At 48.5% G+C, this 12,943-nt stretch overlaps 1 protein-coding gene across 3 annotated transcripts in view; it reads left to right on the forward strand.

The window, feature by feature from the left end:
* The window catches only part of GLP1R (glucagon like peptide 1 receptor), a 43,404-nt gene that overhangs the window by 16,227 nt on the left and 14,234 nt on the right, over positions 1 to 12,943 (forward strand). For all 3 annotated transcript variants that reach the window (XR_004438711.1, XR_004438712.1, XM_033217045.1), the window contains exons 4-7: positions 1,527 to 1,645; positions 2,009 to 2,115; positions 8,623 to 8,776; positions 9,380 to 9,539. Coding sequence is in view for 1 of the 3 variants with exons in the window: in XM_033217045.1 (XP_033072936.1) it covers positions 1,527 to 1,645; positions 2,009 to 2,115; positions 8,623 to 8,776; positions 9,380 to 9,539 (540 nt within the window). In the remaining 2 variants the exon portion in view is untranslated. The remainder of the gene's footprint in view (positions 1 to 1,526; positions 1,646 to 2,008; positions 2,116 to 8,622; positions 8,777 to 9,379; positions 9,540 to 12,943) is intronic.

The following is a 12,943-nucleotide window of genomic DNA, read 5'->3' on the forward strand; positions in this document are numbered from 1 at the left end:
CTGTGTTGCCCGGGCTGGTCTCGAACTCTTGAGCTCAGGCAATCCACCTGCCTCAGCCTCCCAAAGTGCTAGGATTACAGGCGTGAGTCACCACGCCCAGCCAAGACCCAGTTTTGACTGCTGTCTCTCCACATGAACACTGACCAGTCACCACCCTCCGTGGGCCTCTGGTGTCTTCTCCATTCTCCGTCCTTCATTCCCTCCCTCCCACAGCTGGGAAAGCTGGTCTTTAAAAAATCTTCTAGTCTTTTAGAATGTTGAACTCTTTTAAAGTTCGTCCCGCCTGCAGCTTCCCTTCTTGGTCCCCCTGTGCTCCCTACAGGCCAATGTCTCCCACACCCTCTCACTGTGCCCTTTGTCCCAAGTTCATTGGCCCTGGTGTCAAACTTAAGTTCCCCTGCAGGGAGGCTAGGAATGAAGCATTTCCTCCTGGACGCAAATAAGCAGTGGTCTCTATCAGCCTCACATCAAACCTGAGGCCACAGGCCAGCCATCTCCCTGGTAGGTGGACATGGGGCATGGCGGGGGACAGCCTCTCCTGGGATGTGAATGGGCACAGGCAATGCCCCACCTCACCTCTACAGGGCCTGTGTTTGATCTCTGTTGGTTTCCATCTATGCTGTTCCTTTCTGAGGTCCTTTTTGTCTTTTTTGTGTGAGTCTTGATTCTCTGAAGCCAGGGACGGTGCCACCATCCTCAGACAGGGGAGTTCCCTGAGGACAGGGGCTGGATCCTTCCCTCTTTCCAAAGGCTATCTCCATTTCCAACATATAATTAGAGTCTACATGAAGGTAGGAGCTGGGTCTTCCCCTTTTCTATGGGGGATCTCCAAAGGCCAAGGCTGCATATATCCATGAGGCTGTGTACTCCTTTTAGACCTGGAGGTCCTTGCAGGTAGGTCTGTGTCTCCTCCATCAGATTAGGACTTCTTATGGGCAGGGCTGTCTCTCTCTCTCTCTCTCTCTCTCTCTCTCTCTCTCTCTCTCTCTCTCAGATTGGTGCTCTGCCTCCCTTCCCTTCTCTTGGGAACTCAGTGTTAACCTTGTTCCCAGGGTCTGCTCTCCCCAAGGAGTATGGGAGGGAGGTGGGCGCTGAGTCCTGAAAATCAGAAATAGCGAGTGACTGCTGCTGGTTGGTGCCAGACCTTGTCAGTAGTGTGATTTGAAGCTTAAGGCAAGGACATGGAAGTGAGCAAAACTCATCTCATCTCAAAGGCATGAATTCATTAAACTGTGTCCTAGGGTGGCTGAGAGGCAGGGCTGAGGGTGGAGCTGAGGAGCCCCTACTGTGGTGACCCCATCTTGTCCCTGGACCAACAGGGTATATGTCAGGAGAGGAAGGTCCAGGTGTGTGTGTGTGTGTGTGTGTGTGTGTGTAAAGGAGGGAAAAGGATGTCACTAACTCAGAGTGGTCCATTCTGGGGGAGCAGGGATAGCCCTCAGGTTTGGGGAGGAATGGGGGCATCTAGCACTGGGCAGGCTGCCCTATTCTGGGCTGAGGCTCAGGGCCAGGTCTCCCCACCCCAGTGCTGCAGGGCCACGTGTACCGGTTCTGCACAGCTGAAGGCCTCTGGCTGCAGAAGGACAACTCCAGCCTGCCCTGGAGGGACCTGTCGGAGTGTGAGGAGTCCAAGCGAGGGGAAAGAGTGAGTTGAGGCGGGGTTCTGAGCCAGGGAGCGGGGAGCCGTGTCCTGGCCTCACTGGAGCAAAAACCCTTGGCTTTGGTGGGGGCATCTGCGGTCATTTCATCCATCCCCTTGCCTCTGGGGGATTTGTACACCATGCTTTCTGGACAAAGGTGGTGTGTATTCACCTCTCTGGCCTTGGAACAGGGCCCGAGATATCCAAGAACCATCGCTGTAGGTTACGGTTATTCTCTTTCTTGGTCCCGGTATCTCTGGTGAGTCCTGACTTGGGGCCCCAACTCTGCCTCTGTCCCATGGGAAGGAAGGTTGTGGGAAGAGGGCCATGGGCTGCCCATGTACACTTATGTCCCCTGTGTGCCACAGAGCTCCCCGGAGGAGCAGCTCCTGTCCCTCTACATCATCTACACGGTGGGCTACGCACTCTCCTTCACTGCTCTGGTTATCGCCTCTGCGATCCTCCTTGGCTTCAGGTAAGGTAGCCCGGACGGGGCCGCTTCATCCTAACTCCCCCAGATAGAGGAGAGAAGCAGCCCAACACCAAATCAAAGCAACAGCGCAGCACATTCTTCCTTCTCTTAAGAGCTCTCTAGAGAGCCCTGACCATAGAATATGAGGTTGAAAACACAGGATATGATACTGTGTTCTTAGTCTAGTCTCCACTATGTAAATGTGTGCATATGTACTGCAAAAAAGAACAAAAATACCACACATGCACCACCAACCTCAAAACCTTAACCGTCGGTGATGGGATTACAGAAAATCCCAGGAGATCTTCTCCAATGAACATATGGAACTTTAATAATTCAGAAGTCAGTATGATTTTAGAAAAGATCTTGGGGACTAGAGATCCTCCTCCCTTTGGGGCTTTTCAGCCCCAGTGGAAAAGCTCCTCCTTAGGTCTAACCTAGATAAGATGTTCCTTCCAAACTAGGAACTGGGAACAGAGTATCAGGTTCTTCCCACTCCTCTGTACTTGGTGGAGGTGGGCCTGGGGGACTGGGTTCAAAGAAGGGAGGGATTCTGAGAGAATGAGACCTCGGGACACCAGGCAGCAAGAGCAGGAGAGGTGGCATTCCCCCTCCCACCTTCAAGGCACCTGGCACAGTCCTGGGCACACCGTGCTCAATAAATGCATTCACTCAGTGAATATTCTCCTCTTTTATTACGAATTATTCCAGCGATTCAAAAATGCAATGACTGATATTATGATCACTCATGCACACACCATCCAGCCGAAGAAATAACACATCTCATAGTTACACTTCTCTGGGCAACCCTCTCTGATCACATCCCTCTCCCTGCCCTCTGCCCCTCAGAGGTAAGCCCTGAATGTGCCTCTTTGAATTCCCAAACATTTCCTTGTAACTTTTACCACATTTGTGAGTAGCTATAGAAATATATAGCAAAGTTCTGTGTATTTTTAATAGTGTGTTGAACATATTTGTCTTAGTCGTTTCCTGCTGCTATAGCAAAATACCTTAGACTGGGTAATTTCTAAATAACAGAAATATATTCCTCATGATTCTGAAGGCTGTGAAGTCCAAGATCAAGGCACCAGCAGATTCCATGTCTAGTAAGTGCTCGTCCTCTCTTTCCAAGATGACACCTTCTCACTGTGTCCTCACATGGCAGAAGGGCAAATGGGTGAAAAACTCTCATAAACACCCTCAGGTCTCTTTTATAAGGTACTAATCCCATTCGTGGGGACAGAGCCTTCATCAACCCAGTCACCTAAAGGCCTCACCTTTTCATACTATTGCCTTGGGGACTAAGTTTCAACATGAATTTTGGAGTGACACAACATTCCAACCATAGCATTCTGCCCCTGGCCCCCCAGTTCCTGTCCTTCTCACATACAAAATGCATTCATTTAATCCCAATGGCCCCAAAGTCTTAATTCATCCCAGTATTAACTGTAAAGTCTAAGTCCAAAGTCTCATCTAAGTATCATTTAAACCAGGTACGGGTGAGACTCAAGGGATGATTCCTCCTGAAGGAAATTTCTCTCTAGCTGTGAACTTATGAAATCACCGCAGTTATGTGCTTCCAAAATGAAATTGTGGGGCAGGCATTCTCATTTTATAGGATGGACATTCTCATTTCAAAAGGGAGCAATAAGGGTTGGGTGTGGTGGCTCATGCCTGTAATCCTAGCTAATTGAGAGGCTAAGGTGGGAAGCCTGCTTGAGGCTAGAGATTGGAGACCAGCCTGAGCAATGTAAGAGACCATTAAATAAATACAATTGTTTATTTTTTATCTGAAACAAAATAAAGAATTAAAATTAAAATTAAAAAAGGGAGAAATAGGAAGAAAGGGGTAACTGGTCCCAAGTAAATCCAGACTTAACAGGACAAACAAGATCAAATCTTAAAGCTTGAGAATAATCTTCTTTGACTCAGTGTCCTGCCTTCCTGATATAGAGGTGGGAGTTGGGTCCCCAAGTCTCCCCGAAGCCCCACTCCCACAGCTTTGCTGGATTCAGCTCATGTGGCAGCTCTCTCAGGCTGGAGTTGTGTGCTGGGGGCTCTACCAGTCTGGGGTCTTGGGAGAGAATCTTGTCCCCCATGACTCTGCTAGTCATTGCCCTAGTCAGGACTCTCTGTAGCGGCCCCACCCCTGTGCCTTAACTACTATAAATTTATTAGAAACCTCCACTCTGCCCAGGCCCTGAGGCTTTCCAGGATATCCTTTGAAATCTAGGTCTTCCTGGATTTCAAAGAAGCAGCTATGTTCCCTATAGCTCTTGCACTCTGTGTGTGTAGAGTTAGCACCACATGGGCACTGCCAAGGTTTACTGCTATGTCCTCCAGAGGGATGGCCTGAGTTATACCTGGGCCCACTTGAGCCACAGCTAGGGTGGCCAAGGAGCACTGCACCCCAGTGTAGGGAGCAGAGACAGGAGGTGGCCCTGAGCAGTGAGTTCCAATGTCTCACAGTGTCCTGGGCTCCTCCCCCAAAACTGTTCTGCTCTCAAGACCCTGACATCTGGGCCTAAAGATCTCTGAAATGCATTCAGGGTCATTCTTCCACTTTCTGGATGAATGGCACCTGCTTTTCCTCTATCCATACTAAGCTTATTAAATGTTCACTTGGCCACACCCTTGGCATTGTCTCCTGAACATGCTTTTGCATTCTTTACAATATGGCCAGACTGAGAATTTTCCAAATCTTTAAGTTCTTCTTCTCTTTTGATTATAAATTCCATCTTTCATTTCTCTCCTCCCACATTTTGCTATAAGCAGTCAAGAGAAGCCATGCTGTACCCTCAACACTTTGCTTAGAGATTTCTTCCACCAAATATTCTATTTCATTGCTCGTCTTTTCTCCCACAAAACACTTGGTTATAGACACAATTCAGCCAAATTCTTTACCACTTTATGACAAAGATGGCCTTTCCTCCAGTTTCTAATGCAATGCTCCTCATTTCTATCTCAGACCTCATCAGAATGGCCTTTGCTGTTCATATTTCTACCATTATTATGTTCACAACCACTTAGATAATCTCTACAAAGATTGAAATTTTCTGCATAGCTCTCATCTTCTTCTGAGCTCTCACCAGAATCACCTTGTATGGCTCATTTATGGAAATATAGACTTTTTTCTAGCCCACCACCCAATTCCACAGCTGCTTCTACGTTTTTAGTTATTTGTTTCACGGCTACCCACTCTCGGTACCAATTTCTGTCTTAGTGTGTGTCTGCTGTTATAACAAAATACCTTAGACTTGGTAATTTTTGGATAATAGAAATTTATCTCTCACAATTTAGAGGGTGGGAAGCCCAAGATCAAGGCACCAGCAGTTTGATGTTTAGTAAAGGCCTGCTCTCTGCTTCTGAGATGGTGTCTTCTCACTGTGTCCTCACGTGGTGGGGAAGGAGTGAACACTATGCCCTCACATCACAGAAGGCAAAAGGGCTCACAAACTCACATAGGCCTCTTTTATAAGGGCACGAATCCCATTCTTGAGAGCAGAGCCCTCATGATCTAATCATCTTCTGGAGGCCTCACCTCTTAATACTATTATTGCATTAAGGATTAAGTTTTATCATGAATTTTGGAGGAACACAACATTCAAATCATAGAAATATTTTCCTGTATTTTTTTGGTCCAACATTATGTTTGTATGAGATTCATTCACATTGACACAAGTAGTCCTGTTTTGTGGATTTTTGACCACCATTCCATATTCCATTGTATAGTAGAGCACAGTTATTGGCCAGGCGCGGTGGCTCAAGCCTGTAATCCCAGCACTTTGGGAGGCCGAGCCAGGCGGATCACAAGGTCAGGAGATCGAGACCATCCTGGCTAACACGGTGAAACCCCGTCTCTACTAAAAAGTACACAAAACTAGCCGGGCGATGTGGCGGGCGCCTGTAGTCCCAGCTACTCGGGAGGCTGAGGCAGGAGAATGGCGTGAACCCGGGAGGCGGAGCTTGCAGTGAGCTGAGATCCGGCCACTGCACTCCAGCCTGGGCGAGACTCCATCTCAAAAAAAAAAAAAAAAATAGAGCACAGTTTATCTGTTAACCTTTTAATGGACATTTGAGTTGTTCTCTTTTTGTCTTTCTGAATTACAAATGTTGGTGCAATGTGCATTCTTACTTGTGTATTTCTCTGGGGCATATACCTAGGAGTAGAATTGCCAGGTCTGACTACCACCTGCTTTTACAATTTTACTAGGTATTGTTAAGTTGCTCTTCACAGTGGTCACACCAGTTTACCCTCTCACCAGTAATAAAAGAGAGCTTCCTTTGGCCTTATCACCAATGTTTAGTGTTTTCAGACTTAATTGTTGTTAACCTGAAGTATCTGAAACTGCCTTATGATTTTAATTTGCATATTCCAGATTCCCAGAGAGATCAAGCATTTTTTTCATGATTTATTCTGTGAATTGCTTTTTCATATCCTTTGCTTACTTTTTCATTGGCTTATTTGGATTTTTCTTTTCTATTTTACATATTCATTGTATATTCTGGATACTAATCCAGAATTTACCCTCTCTTTAGTCTGTGACTTATTTTTTTCACTCATTTTATGGTGTTTTCTGCACAGTAGTTCTTCATTTTAATGGAATACAGTTTATCAATTTAGTATTGATAAATAAAAGTTATCAATAAAGATTTACCAATTGATAACAGTTAATTTTATTGATTGGTTTAAAATTTTTCGTTTTTTTCCAAAGAACAAATTGTGGACAGTCTTATTAAGAAGTCTTTCCTTGGCCAGGCACAGTGGTTCACGCCTGTAATCCCAGCACTTTGGGAGGCCGAGGTGGGCGGATCACGAGCTCAGGAGATCGAGACCATTCTGGCTAACACGGTGAAACCCCATCTCCATTAAAAATACAAAAAAATTAGCCGGGCGCGGTGGCTGAGGCAGGAGAATGGCTTGAAACCGGGAGGCGGAGCTTGCAGTGAGCCAAGATCACGTCACTGAACTCCAGCCTGGGCAACAGAGCGAGACTCTGTCTCAAAAAAAAAAAAAAAAGAAAGAAAGAAAAAGAAATATTTCCTTACCCTAGTGTCATAAAGATGGCCACCTATATTTTCTGCAAGTTTCAGAGTTTTGCTCTTCCTTATGGTTCTTTGATCTGCTTGGAATTCATATTTGTGTATGCTATAAATAAAGGATTTCATTTTTTTTTCTATATGTGGAATTAGCTGCCTGAGTACCATTTATTGATCGCCTTTCCTTCCCTGTTGGTTTGCAATGACTGCCCTTCCATGTAGCAAGGCTCCATATACGAGTGGGTTGGTTTCAGTCACCTACGGTTTTTTCTGTTAGGCTGTTTATCTTTCCCTATCCCAATACCACCGTGTCTTAACTACTGTAAATTTACTAGAAATCATATAGCAAAATCTCCTCCTCTGTGATTCTTTAGGAGTGTCTGGAATGTTCTTAGCTCTGGCTCTTCTTTATAAGTTGTTAAAGTTCTACTTTAAAAATAAGTTAGAATTTTTATTAGTATGGAGAGACTTGACTCCTTTAAGATAGCGAGTTTTTCTACCTGTGAATGTGATGTATCTGTCTCCCACTAATTTAAGTCTTCACTAATGATTTTAAGCAAGGTTCATAAAATTCTCCATCGAGATCTTACCCATCTTCTGTTAGACTCATTTCAAGGTAGTTAATTTAAAATACTGCAAATGAATTATTTTCAAACGTTTACTTTAAATTTTTTTAACACAGGCATATACAAACATACTTATCAGCAACCTTGCTAAACTGTCTTATTAGTTCTAATAATGTGTAGATTTCTTCAATTTTCTATGAAGATAATCTATCATCTACAAATAATAACCATTTTGTTTACTTCCAATCCTTGTACATTATTCCCTTGCCTTATTATCGTGGGCAGGATCTGTAGTTACAATGTTGACTAGAAGCAATGATAACAGACATCCTTATTTTGTTCCTGATTTCAGAGGAAATGCTCCCAGGGTTTCTCAGTTAGGATTGATATTTGCTCCTGGTTAGGTAAATAGCCTTTATTAGGTTAAGAAATGCCCCTGTACTTTCAATTTGCTACACATTTTCACATGAAAGGATGTTAAAACTATCCAGTAGTTTCTGAATTCCTACCAAGTGCCTAGTCCTTGTCTGCCTCTGTGAGGCATTTAAGATGTGGGCCCTGTCATGAAGAAGCAATGTTCCCGTTGGGGAAACTGATCCTCGTGCATAAATCTCTTCGGTTATGCATGACTTTGTGTAAGAGGGGATGCTGCAGAGAGAAGGATAGAATGTGAATGGGAGGAGAGGGCAGTGACCACACAGCGGAAGTCTTCATGGAGAGGCAGGATTTGAGTTGGACAGAGGATTTTCATGATGATGGGGAATAAGGGTATTCACAGAAGAGGACACATGCACAATCCCAGGGCCAGAAACATACCTGATGTGTGTGTTAGCTTGAGAGCCTGGGGTTGTAGAGCAGAACCATTGGCTGCCTTGCCAGGGAAGGGCCCTGCTTTCTCCCTCAGACACCTGCACTGCACCCGGAACTACATCCACCTGAACCTGTTTGCATCCTTCATCCTGCGAGCATTGTCCGTCTTCATCAAGGACGCAGCCCTCAAGTGGATGTACAGCACGGCCGCCCAGCAGCACCAGTGGGATGGGCTCCTCTCCTACCAGGTGTGTGGTGCATCCAGGACCACCTTGGGAGCGATGGGTGGTTGGAGGAGGCCTGCCTCTGCCACCCTAGCCAGGCCTGGGACAGGGGAAGGCAAGAGCTGACCAGTCCTAGCCAGGAAGGCTTTGGGAGCCCCTAGTCTGATGGGAGAGGCAGTTCACCTTGGGACCCTCCAGTCTGCTGAGAGAGGCAGTCTGCCTTGGGGAGCCCCCAGTCTAAGGGAGGAGACACTGCCCTTGGGAATTCCCAGTCTGACACAAATGAGTAGTCTTTGGAGGCACACTTGGGTTTGAATCCCAGCTCTGGCACTTACTATCTGTACACTTTTAGGCAAGTCACTTACTTCTCTGAGGCTGAGAAATAAGTGAGAAGCCACTTACTTCTCACCTGCGGGGGGGATAATATTACTCTCTTCCAATCAGGATAATGAGGATTCGATGCACTAAAGCAGATAAAGTCCTTAGCACTATCCCTAGCCAGAGATGTGAGCTGTCTCCTCCTGCATTAACCATGGCAGGAGAGTGGCTGGAGCAGGATGGGGAATGGTATCAAGAGAGGCAGAGGGCAGAGCTGCTGTCCCCACGACACCCTTCCTCTACCCTCAGGACTCTCTGGGCTGCCGCGTGGTGTTTCTGCTCATGCAATACTGTGTGGCGGCCAATTACTACTGGCTCTTGGTGGAGGGCGTGTACCTGTACACGCTGCTGGCCTTCTCGGTCTTCTCTGAGCAACGAATCTTCAGGCTCTATGTGAGCGTAGGCTGGGGTAAGGCCCACCGTCACCCACCCCGAACCTGTGGTATGGGGGTGGGAGACCTTGATCCCTCTTCTAACATGGTACTTGGAACGCACTGCTGAGCAAGGGGCAGGGCCCACTGCACTGGGTAGCCCCCTTCCTGGGCACAGGACCTTCTGCCCGTGGGCTGTTAAGATGCTGTAGGGGGTTATGGTCCTCCCCTCCTCTGCATAACTCTCCTCCCTTAATGGAAGCCTCCACCCCATGTGGCCAAACACCGCCCTCTACCACTATCATGCATACCATTGGAGGTATGCACTGTCCTCTTAAGACCACATGGGGACATAAGTTCACACCCAGTCCTGGGCAGCCCGAGGACCTGAGGGAAATGGTGAGTCCTGGGCCTCAAGGTGGGGAGGGGATCAAGAGGTCAGGGGCGTGGCTCGGGGGAGCCTGCTGGCGCTCTGTCACATGATGGTGGAGAGAAGGGCTCACAGGAGAACCAGGTATGGTGGGGCAGGGGGACCAGAGGCCAGCCAAGGAAAGGGTGGACGGCGGATGTGACTGGAGCCCAGCTGGAAATGTTCTAGCCAAAAAAGTTTGCCGAGAACCATTGTGTCTTTTTTTTTGCTGGAACATTTCTGGTTGTGCTTCTGCCTCTCACCACGTGGGACTGTAATGAGGGGCAGTGTTGGGGTTGGGCAGGGGGCTGGGATCCCCTTCACCACTGGGAAAACATGCAACAGGCCTTTCTGGAGGGGGCGACGGTGCCCAGAGAATAGGCCCTGCCCGGTGCCCTCCCTAATCTGTCATTGAATCCACAGTAGTTGTCCTGTTCCACACCATCCCCTGCCCTGCTTGCCACTCCTTCATTCACTCCTCCTTCCTTCATGCGCCCACCTCATGCTGCTCTGACCACGGCTGCCACTGTCACCGACCTCCAGGGACTTCCCAGCTGAGACACATCCAGACTCCTCTTCCCTGACTAGTCCTGCCCCCGGGCCTTTGCAAGGCTGTTCTCCATGCAGGAATGTTCAGGGAGCATCCTTCCCACACCAGGGGGTCCGCTGCCTCTTCAGGAAAGTGCCTCAGGCCACTGGCCCTCGTGGTTCTGTGCTCTCCGCCCTCTCAAGCTCTCCATCCCCTGTCCTTGCCCTTCATTTATTGTTACTGGTATTCCTCAGCCACTCTGCTCTGTACAGCCCCCACCGGGAGAAGAGTAGCCTGAGAGATTTTAATGTGACCAGTGTCTTGAGGGCACCAAGGCCCAGAGCTGTCAGGGCCTTACAGGCAGAGCAGGCCCTGGAACCCAGGCCTCCTGACTCCCAGGTTCTGGGCCTGTGGCCATCATGCCCTGTTCTCTTGCCTGGACAGTGTCCCTTTGGTTCCCTGCAGCATCCCTGAGAAGGCTCAGGCCTCCGCACAGATGGGCAGGTAGGCCTGGCTCCTGCTCATAGACCCCTGCTCTCACCTTCCTCCTCCTCCCCCAGGACCCAGTCCCTTCCTTGGCCTTTTCTCCCCGAGGCTTCTTCCTCCTGCTAGAGCAGGTGGAGGGCCCTGCAGCTCACTAGGGGTTGGGGAGGAGGGAGGCCATTGAGGTCGGCTCAGGGAAGGCTGTCTTCAGGGTGGGGGACGGTGTCTGTCCATTCTAGGAAATAGCATCAGCGCTGTTAGTGCCTGTCACCATGGCGACCCGAGGGCAGGAACAATCAAGGGACGTGTGTGATGTGTGCAGAGGAGCGGGGGTGGCTCGTTGGAGTTTGGTGGGGACACACTGCCCTAGAGGTCTCTGAGTGGGAGATGGGGGAGGGAGGGCCAAGTTATTTTCCTACCACCTCACACCCCAGCTCAGGGCTCAGGGTCTGTGGGAGCACAAGGGCAAGACCCAGAGGATACCCTGCTCCAATCTGAATACCTTTTTCTTGATGAACTGTGGTGGGGGGAGATGGAGAGAGATTCACAGGTTACTAGGAGCTTGAACGTGATGCCAGGAGGCCTTGCCCAAGCTGGGATACTTGGGAAACAACTTTTAGCTTCGTGTGCAAGTAGAAGAATTGAAATTAGGACTCTGACGCAGTTGGAGAGGTCCCCCAAAGGGCATGGCAGCTTCTGCTGCAGTCCCCAGGCAGTTGGGGGCCCGTAGAAATCCACACGGAGGCTGTGCAGGAGGGAGGCAGGTGATGGATGGGGGAATCATTACTTCCCGGAGCCAGTTCTGTGTGTCTTAATTTGAGCTTTTTTCTCCAACCTGTCTTGCTCGTTTTCTAAATGGGAGAAAGATGAAGCCAGCAGGGAGTGTGTAATGTTTGCATGCGGCAGGGCTTTCGTGGCTGTGTTTTTTGAAAAGGCCTTGTTAAGGAAATGCTGACGATGAGTGAAACTTGCCGGGTCTGGCTGATAACATGGGTGAGTGCCCTGATCCTGGAAGGAGGTCGCAGCGAGAAGGGACAGCAGGGGGCGGGGGACGCCCAGAAGGAAGCTTCTGCGTGTGTACATGGTTCATGAAATCGGCATGCTCTTGCCTGGAGAATTTTCCTTCCCTCATTGGTATATTGACTCACCCATCATTCATTCCATTCTCACTGGTCATCTTCTATGTGGCAGTCCCGTGCCATGTGCTGGGGCCTTTGGAGATCATCCCGTTCCTTGTCCAGTCTCATAAAGGCCTGTCACTAAAGCACCTTGGATGCTGAGAGGTCTGATTTATGTAGAAATAAATGGGCCTGGAGAGAGAGAGCTGATGAAGAATGCTGATCAGCTTGGGGCTCCTTTGCTTCCTCCATCTCTCCCTGCATCATCAAGCACAGTAGATCTGGGCACACAAACTGCTTAGTAGCTGCTGTTGAGTGGACACTGATGTGCTAAAGGTATAGACAATCGTGACAGGAAAGGCTCTGAAGTGGTTCTGTCCTGGAAATGTGCTCCTGACAGAGATTCCCCAAAGCCACACGTGCACACTCATGGTCCACCCACCACACCCTCACACACACGTGTCTACATGCCTTAATATGTACACGCTTACCTATCTCAGACACATCAACACTGAGGGAGGCACCAGTGGAGACAAGCATGGAGACAGCCAGTGCAGAAGGCCATTGAAGGCGGTGGGAGTGGGCATGGGATTGCAGCCCTGGATTCGAGCCCCACCTGTGCCCTTCTGAGCCCCTGATCCATCTCCTCATCTGTCATGTGAGGAAGGACAATCCAATTTTAAATCAACCAACACAGATTGAGCTCTCAGGGTGAGCTGGGCATTGAGGCTCTGAAGGTGAGTGAGGCCTGGGCTCTACCCTCAAGGAACTGGGAACCAGCTGTATTAATTTTCTATTGCTACAGAATGATTAACCCTGAAACTTAGCTGCTTAAAACAACTAACCATTGTTATGTCACAGTTCCTGTGGCCTAGAATCTTGATTCAGTTTAGCTGGGTACCT

Source organism: Trachypithecus francoisi, unplaced genomic scaffold (genome assembly GCF_009764315.1).
Source record: "Trachypithecus francoisi isolate TF-2019V2 unplaced genomic scaffold, Tfra_2.0 Lachesis_group10, whole genome shotgun sequence".
Taxonomy (NCBI): Eukaryota; Metazoa; Chordata; class Mammalia; order Primates; family Cercopithecidae; genus Trachypithecus; species Trachypithecus francoisi.